A 15,210-nucleotide genomic window follows, 5' to 3' on the forward strand; every position below is an offset into this window, starting at 1 on the left:
GTCCGGGTGGGCAGGGGCATGGGTGTGGGCATGGGCGGCCCTCTCTGGTGGCCCCGGGGTTTAGGTGGGGAACCTGCCCCAGGTTGGGGCAGACCTCGGAGGCCAGGGCCAAGCGTTGTCAACCAGTGCAGAGCCCTGCTGCCCACCCCCACCAGGTACGTTCTGCCTCCGGCCCTGGCCGGCCACGAGGGCTCACCCGGGACCCTGGCACGCGGTCCTGGCTGTGGAGACAGCCGCTCGCACCCTTTGTGTGGGCCTCCCTGCTCCTGCTCAGGATCGAGCCCTCGGGCCCTGGCGACTCCAGGGCTGTGGTCAGGACCACCAGTCTTCTCCCAGAACCGTGGGTGGGACCAGTCCCTTCTCACGGCCCCACCTGGTGCAGGCACCGAGTGGCCACCACTACCCGAGCCCGGGGAGTGCACGGTGCTGTGGCCGCCCCCACTCCATCAGCAGCTGAGAGGTGCATGTGTGGTGCCAGCCCCCACTCGTAGGGTCAGCTTGGGAGCGGGACTGAGCCAACCAGCTGGTGTCCACCCCGACGGGTACACAAACAGCCCCTCTCTGCTGGAGTGGCCCAGGCCTCTGTGGGAGGCTGAAGAGGTGGCCGAGGGCAGCAGGGGCCACAGTGCCCAGTGCTCGTGATGTGCATGTCAGGGTACACGCGTCGCCCGAGCGAGGGAGGGGCCGTGTGCCCATGCGCCGAAGCGAGGGAGGGGCCATGCAGGTGCTGACCGGAACGAGGGAGGGGCCATGCAGGTGCCGACCGGAATGAGGGAGGGGCCGTGCGCGCCATCGGCGGGGGGGGAGCGTGCGCGCCATCGGCGTGGGTGGGGCCGTGCGCACCATCAGGCGAGGGGGGGGCCGTGCGCACCATCGGGGGAGGGGAGGCCGTGCGCGCCAACGGCGTGGGTGGGGCCGTGCGCACCATCAGGCGAGGGGGGGGCCGTGCGCACCATCAGGCGGGGGGGGGGGGGGCGTGCGCACCATCAGGCGAGGGGGGGGCCGTGCGCACCATCAGGCGAGGGGGGGGGCCGTGCGCGCCATCAGGCGAGGGGGGGGGCTGTGCGCGCCATCGGCGTGGGGGCGGCCGTGCGCGACATCAGGTGAGGGGGGGCCGTGCGCACCATCAGGCGGGGGGGGGGCCGTGCGCGCCATCAGGCGGGGGGGGGGGGCCGTGCGCACCATCAGGCGGGGGGGGGCCGTGCGTGTGCTGACGGCGCCGCTTGTCTTGCAGCAGCAGAACTTCAAGCAGAAGGTGGTGGCGCTGCTGCGCAGGTTCAAGGTGTCGGATGAGGTGAGGAGCGCCCTCTGGCTGCCGGGTGGGGTGCGGGCCTCCTGCTGGGGCTGTGCCTCACCGCTTTCTCTGGTGGAGTCCCCAGGGACCCCTCCCACCGTGGGCGTGCCGGGGGCTTTAGCCTTCCTTGTCCCTGTCACTGGCCCCCAGATCTCCACGTTGAGCTTAGCCTGCGTGAAACAAAACCTCGGCCTGTTTTGAACGGCCAGAAGCAGCCGCTCCCTGGGCCCTGGGCCCGCGGGGGAGAGGAGGCACCTGGGCGTGGGGTCCTGAAGCAAGGTCACCACTCAAGCTCCCGACAGCCGCACCCCTGGAGGCAGCAGGGTCTGGGGTCAGCTCCCAGCAGCTACGCCTACGGCTGCTCCTCCCGGGCACACATGGTGGGTGGTCTCCAGCCTGCCTTTGCCCTGGGCGGTGGACCAGGCGCCCAGCCTTTTGGCTCAGCTGAGATGGGGCCTTCCTAGGTCCACGTGAAGAGGGGACATGCAGCCTGGCTACCCCCGCCCCCGCCCCCGCCCCCCGAGTGCTTGCTGCTGCCTCTTGACTCTGGCACTCTACTTGCCTGGCCAGCTGGGCCAGACTCCTGAGCAAACCCCAGAGCTGTGTCCTGGAGCCACCACAGAGCCGTGTCCCAGAGCCACCCCAGAGCCGTGTCCCAGAGCCACCCCAGAGCTGGGCCACAAAGCAAGCCCAGAGCCGTGTCCCGGAGCCGTGTCCCAGAGCGCGCCGAGAGCCGTGTCCCGGAGCCACCCCAGAGCTGGGCCACAAAGCAAGCCCAGAGCCGTGTCCCGGAGCCGTGTCCCAGAGCGCGCCCAGAGCCGTGTCCCGGAGCCGTGTCCCGGAGCCACCCCAGAGCTGGGCCACAAAGCGCGCCCAGAGCCGTGTCCCGGAGCCGTGTCCCAGAGCGCGCCCAGAGCCGTGTCCCGGAGCCGTGTCCCAGAGCGCGCCCAGAGCCGTGTCCCGGAGCCGTGTCCCAGAGCGCGCCCAGAGCCGTGTCCCGGAGCCGTGTCCCGGAGCGCGCCCAGAGCCGGGCCCCAGCACAAACTGCACTGACACAGCTTGGCTCCAACTGCCAACTCGGCCCTGTCGTGGGGAGCTCAGTGGCTACAGGGGCAGGAGTCTGTCATTGGCTTGGCTCAGGCTCCCACTTGCAGGCGGCAGTGGCACAGGCGGCGCACGCCTTCCCTGAGCAGCACCTGTGTGCCCTGTTGGCCCCGGAGCCTGGCACAGGGGGCAGTCCTCCTGGCCACAGCAGCTCCCTGCCCGGGTCGCAGCCGTCTCGGCCTGTTCCCACTGCTTTGGCAGACGGCCTGGCTGGGGTGAGCTGTGGACAAAGGACGCACTGCGGCCCAGGTGTCCGTGCTGCCTCCTGCGTGGCAGCCCTGCAGCCGCCTCGGTGCCATCACCTGGTGTGGGGGGTTCAGCCTGGGGGTCCTGGGGGAGACGCCTGTCCCTTGCCTGAGGCTCACGGGAGCAGCACAGCCACAGCCCAGGGCAGAGCGCACAGGAGCGCACCCCTGGGGGAGCCAGCACCCCTGGGGGAGCCAGCACCCTGGGGGACCAGCACCCCTGGGGGAGCCAGCACCCTGGGGAACCAGCACCCTGGGGGACCAGCACCCTGGGGGACCAGCACCCCTGGGGGAGGCAGCACCCTGGGGGAACCAGCACCCCTGGGGGAGCCAGCACCCTGGGGAACCAGCACCCTGGGGGACCAGCACCCCTGGGGGAGCCAGCACCCTGGGGGACCAGCACCCTGGGGGACCAGCACCCCTGGGGGAGGCAGCACCCTGGGGGAACCAGCACCCCTGGGGGAGGCAGCACCCTGGGGGACCAGCACCCCTGGGAGAACGAGCCTGGAGCTCACTCCTCGGGGCCCTGTGCCAAAGCTGAGGCTGCGTTGTACTTCCCACTCAGCACAGACGGTGCTGGTGCCAGTGCCCGGGACACAGGACTGCCTTCAGCAGAGCTCTGAGTGCTGACCCACAGAGCACCTGTGCAAAGATGAGCTGGGGGCGGTGCTGTGGCGGAGCGGGTAAAGCCGCCAGCTGCACTGCTGGCATCCCATATGGACGCCGGTTCAAGTCCCAACTGCTCCACTTCCAATCCAGCTCTCTGCTGCGGCCTGGGAAAGCAGTAGAAGATGGCCCAAGTCCTTGGGCCCCTGCACCCATGTGGGAGACCTGGAAGAAGCTCCTGGCTCCTGGCTTCAGATTGGCACAGCTCCTGCCATTGCAGCCAATTGGGGAGTGAACCAGTGGATGGAAGACTCTCTCTGCCTCTCTGTAACTCTGCCTTTTAAATAAATAAATAAATCTTCAAAACAAAACAAAACAAAAACAAAAAAACAAGCAGTGGAGCTGGGCATGGGTCACGCTCCATGTGCGCAGCCTGACCCTACGTAAGTCCCACACTGGCCGCCGAGAGGCCGTGTCCGTGGGCAGCCGCGGCCTGGGGAGATGCGCTCTGGAGCCGGACGCTGTGGCTGCATGGTGCCGGTTGTGCACTCAGAGATGGCAAGTGCTGCGTGCATCTGACCACGGTTCTAAAACAGGAATATGCTCTCAGGAAGATTTAAGAGAAAGCGCAGAAAACAGAAGAAAAAGAAACCAGAGGATGTGCACGTATTTGGGTGCCACATATCGAGTTAGGTGGAGAACTCTCAAAACCCAGTAAGAAAACATCCCCAAGTTACAAACCAGCAAGAGTCACGCAGCGGATGCAGCGCTGGTGAGGGAGGGGAGTGGCGGCGCCCTGCCATCCCCCACCGTCCCCCACCGTCCCCCACCGTCCCCTGCTGTCCCCTGCCGTCCCCCACTGTCCCCAACTGTCCCCTGCCGTCCCCCACCGTCCCCCACTGTCCCCTGCCGTCCCCCACCGTCCCCAACTGTCCCCCACTGTCCCCAACTGTCCCCTGCCGTCCCCCACCGTCCCCCACTGTCCCCCACTGTCCCCTGCCGTCCCCCACTGTCCCCCACCGTCCCCCACTGTCCCCTGCCGTCCCCCACCGTCCCCCACCGTCCCCCGCTGTCCCCTGCCGTCCCCCACCGTCCCCCGCTGTCCCCTGCCGTCCCCCACCGTCCCCCTCCATCCCCTGCCGGCCTGCGCCGTCCCCCCGTCCCCTGCTGCCCCGTGCCATCCCCCACTGTCCCCCACCCCTCTACTTTCCCCCGTCATCCCCCACTGTCCCCCGCCGCTCCCCACTGCCCCCCCACTGCCCTGTGCTGTCCCCCACCGTCCCCCACCGCCCCCTGCCGTTCCCCACCGTCCGCTGCTGTCTGCATCAGGAACCCAGCCTGAAAATTAATGTTTAAATGCAAGGGCTCCAGGCCAGGGCTTGACAGAGCGTCTTCTGCAGGTAAAGTTTACATAAAGCAGAGTGCAGAGTGGTCCAGAGGCTGGGGTCAGGGCTGAGTCTGCGCCCCTCTGCAGGGCCATCAAGCCCACACCACGGGGAAGGACACTTGTCTCTCTGACAGAGGCTGCTGGGACAGCTGGATGTCCACGGTAGACAGCGGGGCTGGACCCTTCCTCACCGCACATCCAGAAACCAGCCCAGCGTGGATCGGGGACAAAAACCCAAGCCAGTGTCTCACTGTGCAGGGGGCAGTGATGTCACGCACGTGGCCATAGAAGGGACCAGAGAAAAATAAGTTGGGCTGTGCCGTGTTGAACACCCGTGTTGCGTGCCCGTGGGAGGACACCTGTCTGCTGTGCATGCCTGGGGCTGGCTCACCCCCTGTAGTGCCGGCATCCCACATGGGCACTGGTTCGAGTCCTGGCTGCTCCTCTTCCGATCCAGCTCTCTGCTGTGGCCTGGTAAAGCAATGGAAGATGCCCAAGTCCTTGGACCCCTGCACCTGCATGGGAGACCAGGAAGAGGCTCCTGGCTTTGGATTATGGCCACGTAGGGAGTGAACCAACGGATTGAAAGACTTCTCTCGCTCTCTGCTTCTGCTTCTCCGTGACTCTGTCTTTCAAATAAATAAATCAAGCGAAAAGGAAATGAGTCATGCAGCTCAGAAGCAGACAACGGCTCTGGAGAGACGTCTCTCCAGGGCGGAAGTGCGTGTAGCCACCAGTGCCTGGCTGCTGCCGCTGGCCGCCGGGGAAACAGGCCTGCTGGGGGCTGGCTCTGGAACACGTTCAGAGCAGTGACCGACGCTGCTCGGGACGTCCTGTCCCACATCGCATTACTTGGTTTCAGTCCCAGCTGCTTGTGTGACGCCAGCTTCCTGTGGTGGGCCCAGCGCGTGGGTCCCTGGAACTATGTGGGAGACCTGGATGGAGCTCCTGGCTCCTGGCTTCGGCCTGGCCCAGTCCTGACGGTTGTGGGCACCTGGGGAGTGGGCCAGCTGTCTCTCTTTATCTCAGACACTTCTGAGAAACACAAAAGGGGAAGCAAGTGCTGGGGCTGCGCCGTGCACTCCCTGTAGGAGCCCCAGCCCCAGCCGAGTGCACCCTTCGAGGGGAACCAGAGTGAGGGCGGGGAGTGCACTGAGCAGCAGCCCCACGGTGGCTGCCAGGGCCAGGAGGGAGAGGTGTTTTACGTCTGACCTTGGTGGCCACGCTTCACACCTGAAGGACTGGCCAGAGCAGGCGCCCAGCCAGCCTGCGCCTCGGGCCACAGCTGTGCCCGCAGGGCCTCGCGAGACGGCTGCTGTGTCAGGAGCAGGCGGGCAGCCTGAGAGGAGGCTCCTCACCTGTGCCCGGCCCCCTGCAGGTCCTGGACTCGGAGCAGGACCCCACGGAACATGTCCCCGAGGGGGAGGAGGACCTGGACCTGCTCTATGACACGCTGGACATGGAGAACCCCAGCGACAGTGGCCCTGACATGGAGGACGACGACAGTGTCCTCAGCACCCCCAAGCCCAAGCTCAGGTGGGACCGCCCTGGCACCTGGCTAGGAGGGAGCCCACCCCTGCGCACCAGGCCACCTGCCCGGCCCTGGGGCCACAGCAGGCAGACAGGAGGTGGCCTGGGGCTTCCTGTCCCCCCGGGCGGTTATGGGTAAACTGAGCTGGGCAGCTCCCCATTCAGGCCAGGCGAAGGGAAGGCCGTGCGGGGCGTGGGGAGGGGCCTTGGGGCGGGGCACCAGAGACCCACAGGGCAGCCAGTCTGCAGTTTCTGTGCAGGGCAGCGTGTCCTCCGGTGAGTGGTGGCAAAGCCTCGGGAGCCCATCTGCCTTCGGGAAGGTTCTGTCTGGAATCCACAGGGAACGTGGAGGCAGATGGCTTCCTGGCATTTTGGCTAAGACCGAGGGACAGACGATGGCATGGGGACGGGGGGCTGTGTGCACTGTCACAGGACAGGGGCTGCCGGGAACCTCTCCCCAAGGATGGGGGGGCAGGAGGCGGGGCTGGCTGAGGCCGGCCTGGAGGGAGGGTTAGGCTGTGGACTCAGGAGCCCAGGTCAGCCACGTCGCTGGTGTTCCCAGGCTGCTCTTTCCTGTGCCGAGCTCCGAGCTCCGAGCTGCGCTGTGCGCTCGTGTTCCCCGCCCCGGCCCCAGGCGGACGGTGGAGCCGCACCTCCAGTGTCGGGCGGTCCAGTCCCTTGTCACCGCAGCGCGCACCTGCGGCAGCCAGCTCTGAAAGGGGAAGGTTATTTAGCTTGCAGTGTGGGAGGTCGAGTCAGAGGCCGCACTGGCTGGCCGTGGTGAGGTGGCAGCAGTGTGGGAGGTCGAGTCAGAGGCCGCACTGGCTGGCCTTGGTGAGGTGGCAGCAGTGTGGGAGGTCGAGTCAGAGGCCGCACTGGCTGGCCGTGGTGAGGTGGCAGCAGTGTGGGAGGTCGAGTCAGAGGCCGCACTGGCTGGCCGTGGTGAGGTGGCAGCAGTGTGGGAGGTCGAGTCAGAGGCCGCACTGGCTGGCCGTGGTGAGGTGGCAGCAGTGTGGGAGGTCGAGTCAGAGGCCGCGCTGGCTGGCCGTGGTGAGGTGGCAGCAGTGTGGGAGGTCGAGTCAGAGGCCGCACTGGCTGGCCGTGGTGAGGTGGCAGCAGTGTGGGAGGTCGAGTCAGAGGCCGCGCTGGCTGGCCTTGGTGAGGTGGCAGCAGTGTGGGAGGTCGAGTCAGAGGCCGCGCTGGCTGGCCGTGGTGAGGTGGCAGCAGTGTGGGAGGTCGAGTCAGAGGCCGCACTGGCTGGCCGTGGTGAGGCGGCAGCAGTGTGGGAGGTCGAGTCAGAGGCCGCACTGGCTGGCCGTGGTGAGGCGGCAGCAGTGTGGGAGGTCGAGTCAGAGGCCGCGCTGGCTGGCCGTGGTGAGGCGGCAGCAGTGTGGGAGGTCGAGTCAGAGGCCGCGCTGGCTGGCCGTGGTGAGGCGGCAGCAGTGTGGGAGGTCGAGTCAGAGGCCGCACTGGCTGGCCGTGGTGAGGCGGCAGCAGTGTGGGAGGTCGAGTCAGAGGCCGCGCTGGCTGGCCGTGGTGAGGCGGCAGCAGTGTGGGAGGTCGAGTCAGAGGCCGCGCTGGCTGGCCGTGGTGAGGCGGCAGCAGTGTGGGAGGTCGAGTCAGAGGCCGCGCTGGCTGGCCGTGGTGAGGCGGCAGCAGTGTGGGAGGTCGAGTCAGAGGCCGCGCTGGCTGGCCGTGGTGAGGCGGCAGCAGTGTGGGAGGTCGAGTCAGAGGCCGCACTGGCTGGCCGTGGTGAGGCGGCAGCAGTGTGGGAGGTCGAGTCAGAGGCCGCGCTGGCTGGCCGTGGTGAGGCGGCAGCAGTGTGGGAGGTCGAGTCAGAGGCCGCGCTGGCTGGCCGTGGTGAGGCGGCAGCAGTGTGGGAGGTCGAGTCAGAGGCCGCGCTGGCTGGCCGTGCTGAGGTGGCAGCAGTGTGGGAGGTCGAGTCAGAGGCCGCGCTGGCTGGCCGTGCTGAGGCGGCAGCAGTGTGGGAGGTCGAGTCAGAGGCCGCGCTGGCTGGCCGTGGTGAGGCGGCAGCAGTGTGGGAGGTCGAGTCAGAGGCCGCGCTGGCTGGCCGTGCTGAGGCGGCAGCTGGCGGCACGGTGGGCGGGAGCCGCTGCGGGAGCACACAGGGACGGAGGGGAGCTCCTCAGTTATTCTTCCAGTGCTGCTTTATTTTCATCTGCGAGAGAGCGAGAGAGAGAGCGCGAGCGAGCGCGCTTCCGTCCACCGGTTCACTCCACAAATGTTCCAGCAGCCGAGGCTGGGCCAGGCCACAGCCAGGAGCCTGGAGCTCCGGTCTGGGTGTTTGGCATGGGTGGCAGGGGCTGAAGCTGTTGCACTGCCTCCAGGAAGCGTCAGCAGGAAGCTGGATCGGAAGACGAGCGGCCGAGACGTGGGCCGGTGCTCTGATGCGGGACGTGGGCTTAACCCGCGGCACCACCACAGCCGCCCCGACTTGCAGGACGGTGCCCCAGGCACGCGCAGGCGTGTGGCACAGCAGTTAGGCTGCTCCGGGCGCCGCGTCGCGTGTCCCTGTGCCAGCTTCACTTTCCGGTGCGGTTTCCCGCTGACGTGCACCCTGGGAGGCAGCAGGTCTCGCCCAGCTGCTCGGGCCCCTGCCCCCACATGGGAGATCTGGGTGGGGGTTGCTGGCTGCAGCCTCTTGGGTCCCAGCTGTTGTGGGCGTTCGGGGAGTGAACCAGCAAATGGGAGCCCTCCCTCCCTCCCTCTGTCTCTGTCTCTCTCGCTCCCCGTGTGTGAGTCTGTCTATGTGTCTCCTTATTTCTCTCTTTGCCTTTCAAATAAAGTAAATATAAGTAAGTAAAATGGAACTCAGCTGTCTCCCGCCAGCCGTGACCCAAGGGCCCCTGCTCGGCCTCTCCTGCTAGTGGCTGCCCTGGGGGCTGAGCCTCCAGCCCCAGTGGCACCTCACGGGTCCTGGCAGACACAGCCTCTTCCCCGGCCAGGCCCTACTTCGAAGGCATGTCCCACTCCAGCTCGCAGACCGAGGTGGGCAGTGTGCACAGCAGCAGGAGCCACAAGGAGCCCCCGAGCCCCGTGAGTGCAGCCCACGCCTTGTGCCCGTAATTCAAGTCACGGGGCCGTCCCCCGGGCTGGGTCGGGGGGGCCTGACACCCCCAGCACAGCCTGGGCTCAGGGTCCTGCCAGGAAGCAAGGCCACCTCGGCAGCCGCAGCTGGTGGACCTGAGTCCTGTCTCGTGCCCCAGGCCGACGCGCCCGAGAAGACCCGGTCCCCGGGAGGCAAGCAGCCCAGTGACAGCGTCTCCGACACCACAGCCCTCGTAAGCCCCTGCACTGGGCCCCAAACCCAGGCCTCACACCCCCTGCCCTGAGCACCGGCTGTGCAGACGCAGGCTCAGTCCTGGTGTAGCCGCCTGCCCGCGGCCAGGGATGCCAGGTCCACCCCCACCTCGGAGCCCTGGCAGGCCCCACGGCACCTGCTTTTGTCCTGCTGCCCTTGTTTGGGGTCTTGGGTCAGGCGGGGTCCTCAGCAGCTCTGGTGCTGGTCTCCCGGTGTCTGGGCCCAGGGCTCTGTGCTTGGAGGCTGAGGTCAGCCAGGCCCCCACGGGCAGCCTGTGGCCGTCCACATGCAGGGAACTGCAGCCCAGGAGAGCCAAGAAGCACCCAGCAGGGGAGCGTGGTGGGCACGGCGGCCCAGGGCCTGTGCGCACGCTCCCCCCTTGCTTGGCAGAGCGTGCCAGCCCCTCGGGAGCAGCCAGGGCAGGCCGAGGACAGCCCCGAGGCCGAGACCCCCACCCTGGACGTGTTCACCGAGAAGCTGCCACCCAGCGGAAGGATCACCAAGACCGAGTCCCTCGTCATCCCCTCCACCAGGTGATGGGGGCCCCATGCTGGTGGGGGTGGGGGCTGCGTGAGGCCACAGCAGCCTGTGCTGGGGGTGGGTGCCCGTGGGATGGGGCCTGCAGGGAGCCGAACTGGAGCGGCCAGGATGCCATATGGGCTCTGCCATGGGCTGGCAGGGAGGGCAGGGTCCCGGCCCTGGTCAGCCGGCCTGAGAAAGGGACAGGACTGGGTCCTGGAGCTGCGCCTCCGTCAGCTGTGTGTTCGTGGGTGTCCAGTGCCGGCAGGTAGACAGTCTTTCTCGAATGAGCACAGGTGGCTTCCTGGGGGGTTCCCCAAGGGTTTCTCAGGTCATCTGCCCCCCACGACCCTGCCCAGGTCAGGCCAGAAGTAGTCTCTGAGCAGCGTGTATAGGGATGGCCAGGACCACTGCTACTGCCCCGTGCAGCCCCCACCCTGCCCAGCCTCTGCTGGCCTCACCCTCTCCAGCCTGGACTCCCAGCTTCTGCTGATACCCACGTGACCCCTCCCTGAGTGGTTAGAGATATGCCCAGCTATTGTCTCCACTGGCCTCGGGCCGTGTGATGGCCTTGGTGCCCAGCCCTGGCCTGTACCCCCATGCAGGACAAGAGGTTGAGCTCAGCTTTCACCTTGAGCCACAGGCCCCTGTGCCCTCCGACGAGAAAGCCGAGCTGGGGGCCAGGGTCTGACCCGGGGCCCTGGTCTTGCAGTGCTGCCGCCCCCCAGGGTGAGTGGGCCCAGGCCCCGGGGCCCCCATCCCAGTCTGTGCTCATCCCAGCAGGTCCGAGGGGAAGCAAGCCGGCCGCCGGGGCAGGAGCACGTCGCTGAAGGAGCGGCAGCCGGCACGGCCGCAGAGTGAGCGAGCCAACAGCCTGGATAGTGAGCGCTGCCCGGACACGCGGAGCCAGCTGCAGGTGCAGGGCAGGGCCTCACACAGCTGGAGGGCTGCAGGCTGCCCTGCCCCTCCCTGTCCGGTGTCTGAGGGCTGGTGTGGACGCCTTTGTCCTCTCCGGTGTCCGAGGGCTGGCGTGGACGCCTTTGTCCTGTCCGGTGTCCGAGGGCTGGTGTGGACGCCTTTGTCTGGTGTCTGAGGGCTGGTGTGGACGCCTTTGTCCTGTGCAGTGTCCGAGGGCTGCTGTGGATGCCTTTGTCCTGTCCGGTGTCCAAGGGCTGGCGTGGACGCCTTTGTCTGGTGTCCGAGGGCTGGTGTGGACGCCTTTGTCCTGTGCGGTGTCCGAGGGCTGGTGTGGACGCCTTTGTCCTGTGCGGTGTCTGAGGGCTGGCGTGGACGCCTTTGTCCTGTCCGGTGTCCGAGGGCTGGCGTGGACGCCTTTGTCCTGTCTGGTGTCCGAGGGCTGGCGTGGACGCCTTTGTCTGGTGTCCGAGGGCTGGTGTGGACGCCTTTGTCCTGTCCGGTGTCCGAGGGCTGGTGTGGACACCTGTGTCCTGTCCGGTGTCCGAGGGCTGGTGTGGACACCTGTGTCTGGTGTCCGAGGGCTGGTGTGGACGCCTTTGTCCTGTGCGGTGTCTGAGGGCTGGCGTGGACGCCTTTGTCCTGTCCGGTGTCCGAGGGCTGGCGTGGACGCCTTTGTCCTGTCTGGTGTCCGAGGGCTGGCGTGGACGCCTTTGTCTGGTGTCCGAGGGCTGGTGTGGACGCCTTTGTCCTGTCTGGTGTCCGAGGGCTGGTGTGGACACCTGTGTCCTGTCCGGTGTCCGAGGGCTGGTGTGGACACCTGTGTCTGGTGTCCGAGGGCTGGTGTGGACGCCTTTGTCCTGTGCGGTGTCTGAGGGCTGGCGTGGACGCCTTTGTCCTGTCCGGTGTCCGAGGGCTGGTGTGGACACCTGTGTCCGGTGTCCGAGGGCTGGTGTGGACGCCTTTGTGTCGCAGATCCCCAGGAAGACCGTGTACGACCAGCTGAACCACATCCTGGTCTCCGACGAGCAGCTCCCCGAAAACATCATCCTGGTCAACACCTCTGACTGGCAGGGGCAGGTAGGGGCGGGGCCCTGGTCCCCAAGGTGCTGGGGGCTGGGGCGCGGTGGGCCGGGCCGCGTGCCGAGGGTCACGCGTGTCTGCCGTGCCCAGTTCCTCTCGGACGTCCTGCAGAGGCACACGCTGCCTGTGGTGTGCACCTGCTCTGCCGCGGACGTCCAGGCGGCTTTCAGCACCATCGTCTCACGCATTCAGAGATAGTGAGTCGAGCCCGCACCCTCGCCGGCCGCGCCTCCGCCCGGCTGTCTGTTCCCGAGGCGCCCACGCGGGCCCCCACGGCCCAGCCAGCCTGCGGGGGGCAGGCTCCCCTCCTGCCTGGGGAGTCCTGCCCCTGGGGAGTCCTGCCCCTGGGGAGTCCTGCCCCTGGGGAGGGTCCTGTCCTGGGGGAGGTCCTGTCCTGGGGAGGGTCCTGTCCTGGGGAGTCCTGCCCCTGGGGAGTCCTGCCCCTGGGGAGGGTCCTGTCCTGGGGAGGGTCCTGTCCTGGGGGAGGTCCTGTCCTGGGGAGGGTCCTGTCCTGGGGAGGGTCCTGTCCTGGGGGAGGTCCTGTCCTGGGGAGGGTCCTGTCCTGGGGAGGGTCCTGTCCTGGGGAGGGTCCTGTCCTGGGGGAGGTCCTGTCCTGGGGAGGGTCCTGTCCTGGGGGAGGTCCTGTCCTGGGGGAGGGGTCCTGGCAGCTGCACGAGGGGCAGGTGCCTCAGCACAGCCTCCCAGGACCGGTGCTGGAGGCCCCGCGCCCAGGCCGGCTCCGCTGAGCGCCGCCCCCTCCCCGCTGCCGCGCAGCTGCAACTGCAACTCCCAGCCGCCGCCGCCCGTGAAGATCGCGGTGGCCGGCGCGCAGCACTACCTCAGCGCCGTCCTGCGGCTCTTCGTGGAGCAGCTGACCCACAAGACACCCGACTGGCTGGGCTACATGCGCTTCCTGGTCATCCCACTGGGTGAGGCCCCAGCGTCGCACACTTGGGGTGTTTTGGACGTCGCTGTAGTGGGGGGGAAGCTGCCACGGTGATCCTGCAGCAGTGGCTGGGGGCGGCCCGAGCCAGCCCTGCGTGGCTGCGCCGCGTGAGCGCCTGGTGCAGCCCAGGTCTGCGGACGGGCAGGTGTCACTCTGCCGCGTCACAGCTGCTGGCGGCCGTCCCCAGGGGAGGTCCTGGCCCCCTCGAGGGGGCTGCACAGATCCTCAGCAGGGCAGGTCGGGGGTGCCCAGGGAAGGGGGTCTGTCGCGGGTCTCACGTGACGGCTCTCCCCGGCACGCAGGCTCGCACCCTGTGGCCAGGTACCTGGGCTCCGTCGACCACCGCTACAACAACTTCTTCCAGGACCTGGCCTGGAGGGACCTGTTCAGCAAACTGGAGGCCCAGGGTGCCGGTGAGGGCCCCCCGCCCCTTGAACCTCTGCCCGGAGTCGCCAGGGCCAGCACATGGCCAGGGGATGGCAGGGCTGCAGCTAGGGGCTGCCCTCTCTGGCCTGGGCCAGAGCTTGTGGGGTACATGGGGCCAGTTTGGGAAGAGGCAGGGTGCAGAGCCGGGGAGCTGCCCTTCAGGACTGGGGAGGCCTTGTGGCCCTTTGCCGCCCTGGGCGGTCATGGGGCCCTGGTGTGGTTGGCAGGGAAGCGGGAGGCCCTGGGCCGTAGGCCCGACCACTGTGGCCACCTCCTCTTGCAGTGCAGGACACGCTGGACATCGTATCCCGCGTCACACAGTACATCTCGGGGGCCAACTGCGCCCACCAGCTGCCCATTGCGGAGGCCATGCTGACCTACAAGCAGAAGAGGTAACACGGGGACCTGGGCCCGGGCCTGGGGCGGCAGAGGGAGCTCTGGTCTCGCCCTGCGGCGTGGGCTGGGGGCACAGGTCAGAGCAGGGTGAGCCTTCTCCGTGTGTGCTCAGGGCCGAGAGCCAGTGCCGCGTGTCGGCACTGCAGGCCTGGCGTTCGCGGGGGTCCGCGGTTTCAAGAGTCCACTCTTGTGGGTTGGCCGTCCTGGTGCCTGCTGGGATGGGAGAGCACAGGGCGGGGCTGGATCTTTTCTGGGGGGTGCCCGGTGGGCAGTGCGTGAGCCCACTGCCCCTCTGTAGCCACCTCAGCAGCCGTCGGCGAGGTGCCGGGGGCTGCACTCCTGAGTGTGTGCTAATCGTCTCTCTTCTCTCTTGGTGGCTTTCTGCAAAGGAAAAAGCACTTTCATTTTGACTTTACCCTAAGGTACGCTCCCTGGCCCGCGCCCGCCCGTCTGCCCCGGCTGGTCTTCAGGCTTGTTTAGCAGTCACCGCCCGGTGTCCCTGCCTCCCAGCACAGGCCCTTCAGCCGGGCGAGGCCAGGGCAGAGCTGAGCCCCCACTGGGAGGCCCCCAGGCCCAGGCCCAGCTGCAGTGGCGTTCCCGAAGCCAGGACGGGCTCCAGGCCGGGGACTGCAGGGCGGAGGTCGGGGCTGGCTGGAGGACATGACAGTCAGTGGCCACGCCTCGAGCTGCCTGCGGTGCTGCAGAAAGTGCCCCCTCACACCCGAGCAGGGGTGTGCAGAGGCGGCAGAGGCGCACAGGATCCCACAGTGGCTTCTGCGGCTCCACTCGGAGATGCGGCCTGGCACTGAGCCCCGATGGGGTAAAGCCCTGGATCACAGAGGTGCCGCCCCAACCCCAGATGTCCCCCACACCCCCACTGTGCTGGAGGGGCCACTGGCCCAGGGCCTGCTAAACAAGCCTTCGCAGGTCCCAGAAAGACCAGCCACAGCCCTCCCTGCCGCCGCCGGCCACAGCTTCTCTGTGCAGCAAGCAGGGCTGAAGAGAGACCCTGACCCTCCGCTCCGACCCTCTGCCTCCTGCCCTTTCTCCATGTTACAGTGGTGACACCGGCCCCCCCCGGGGGAGTGGGGGCCCGGATACCCTGGGTGGAGTCCACTGAAGACTTAGTCACTGCACCAGAAAAAGTGCCGTCCACCAGGGAGTGGAGGCCAAGCAGGGGGCCCAGAGGGGGCTGTGAACATGGCCCCTTGAGCCCGTCTCAGGCCCCTCCCCACCCCGGCTCACCCGCCTGCGTTCTTCCTGTAGCCTGCCCGCGCTGGCACAGGGACGAGGCGCTCGGCCCAGCAGCTCCTTGGGTGCCTGTACCTCCATGCCGTGGCTGGGGCTCCGGAGCCGCGGCCAGGGCTGTGATCCTTAGCCACTGAGCACGCCAGCCCTCCAGGAGCAGGCGTGTGCTGCAGGCGTGGGCGGCCCTCT

At 67.8% G+C, this 15,210-nt stretch overlaps 1 protein-coding gene across 13 annotated transcripts in view; it reads left to right on the forward strand.

The window, feature by feature from the left end:
* Positions 1-15,210, forward strand: part of PACS2 (phosphofurin acidic cluster sorting protein 2) — a 47,638-nt gene that overhangs the window by 25,599 nt on the left and 6,829 nt on the right. For 5 of the 13 annotated variants that reach the window (XR_011384992.1, XM_070065465.1, XM_070065459.1 and 2 more), the window contains exons 8-19: positions 1,235-1,294; positions 6,015-6,172; positions 9,133-9,223; positions 9,394-9,468; positions 9,879-10,021; positions 10,788-10,923; positions 11,898-12,002; positions 12,096-12,202; positions 12,780-12,934; positions 13,254-13,364; positions 13,661-13,769; positions 14,163-14,195. Coding sequence is in view for 11 of the 13 variants with exons in the window: in XM_070065465.1 (XP_069921566.1) it covers positions 1,235-1,294; positions 6,015-6,172; positions 9,133-9,223; positions 9,394-9,468; positions 9,879-10,021; positions 10,788-10,923; positions 11,898-12,002; positions 12,096-12,202; positions 12,780-12,934; positions 13,254-13,364; positions 13,661-13,769; positions 14,163-14,195 (1,283 nt within the window). In the remaining 2 variants the exon portion in view is untranslated. The remainder of the gene's footprint in view (positions 1-1,234; positions 1,295-6,014; positions 6,173-9,132; positions 9,224-9,393; positions 9,469-9,878; positions 10,022-10,787; positions 10,924-11,897; positions 12,003-12,095; positions 12,203-12,779; positions 12,935-13,253; positions 13,365-13,660; positions 13,770-14,162; positions 14,196-15,210) is intronic. The other 8 variants (XR_011384993.1, XM_070065464.1, XM_070065462.1 and 5 more) reach the window with 4 other exon arrangements.

This window comes from Oryctolagus cuniculus, chromosome 20 (assembly GCF_964237555.1).
Source record: "Oryctolagus cuniculus chromosome 20, mOryCun1.1, whole genome shotgun sequence".
NCBI lineage: Eukaryota > Metazoa > Chordata > Mammalia > Lagomorpha > Leporidae > Oryctolagus > Oryctolagus cuniculus.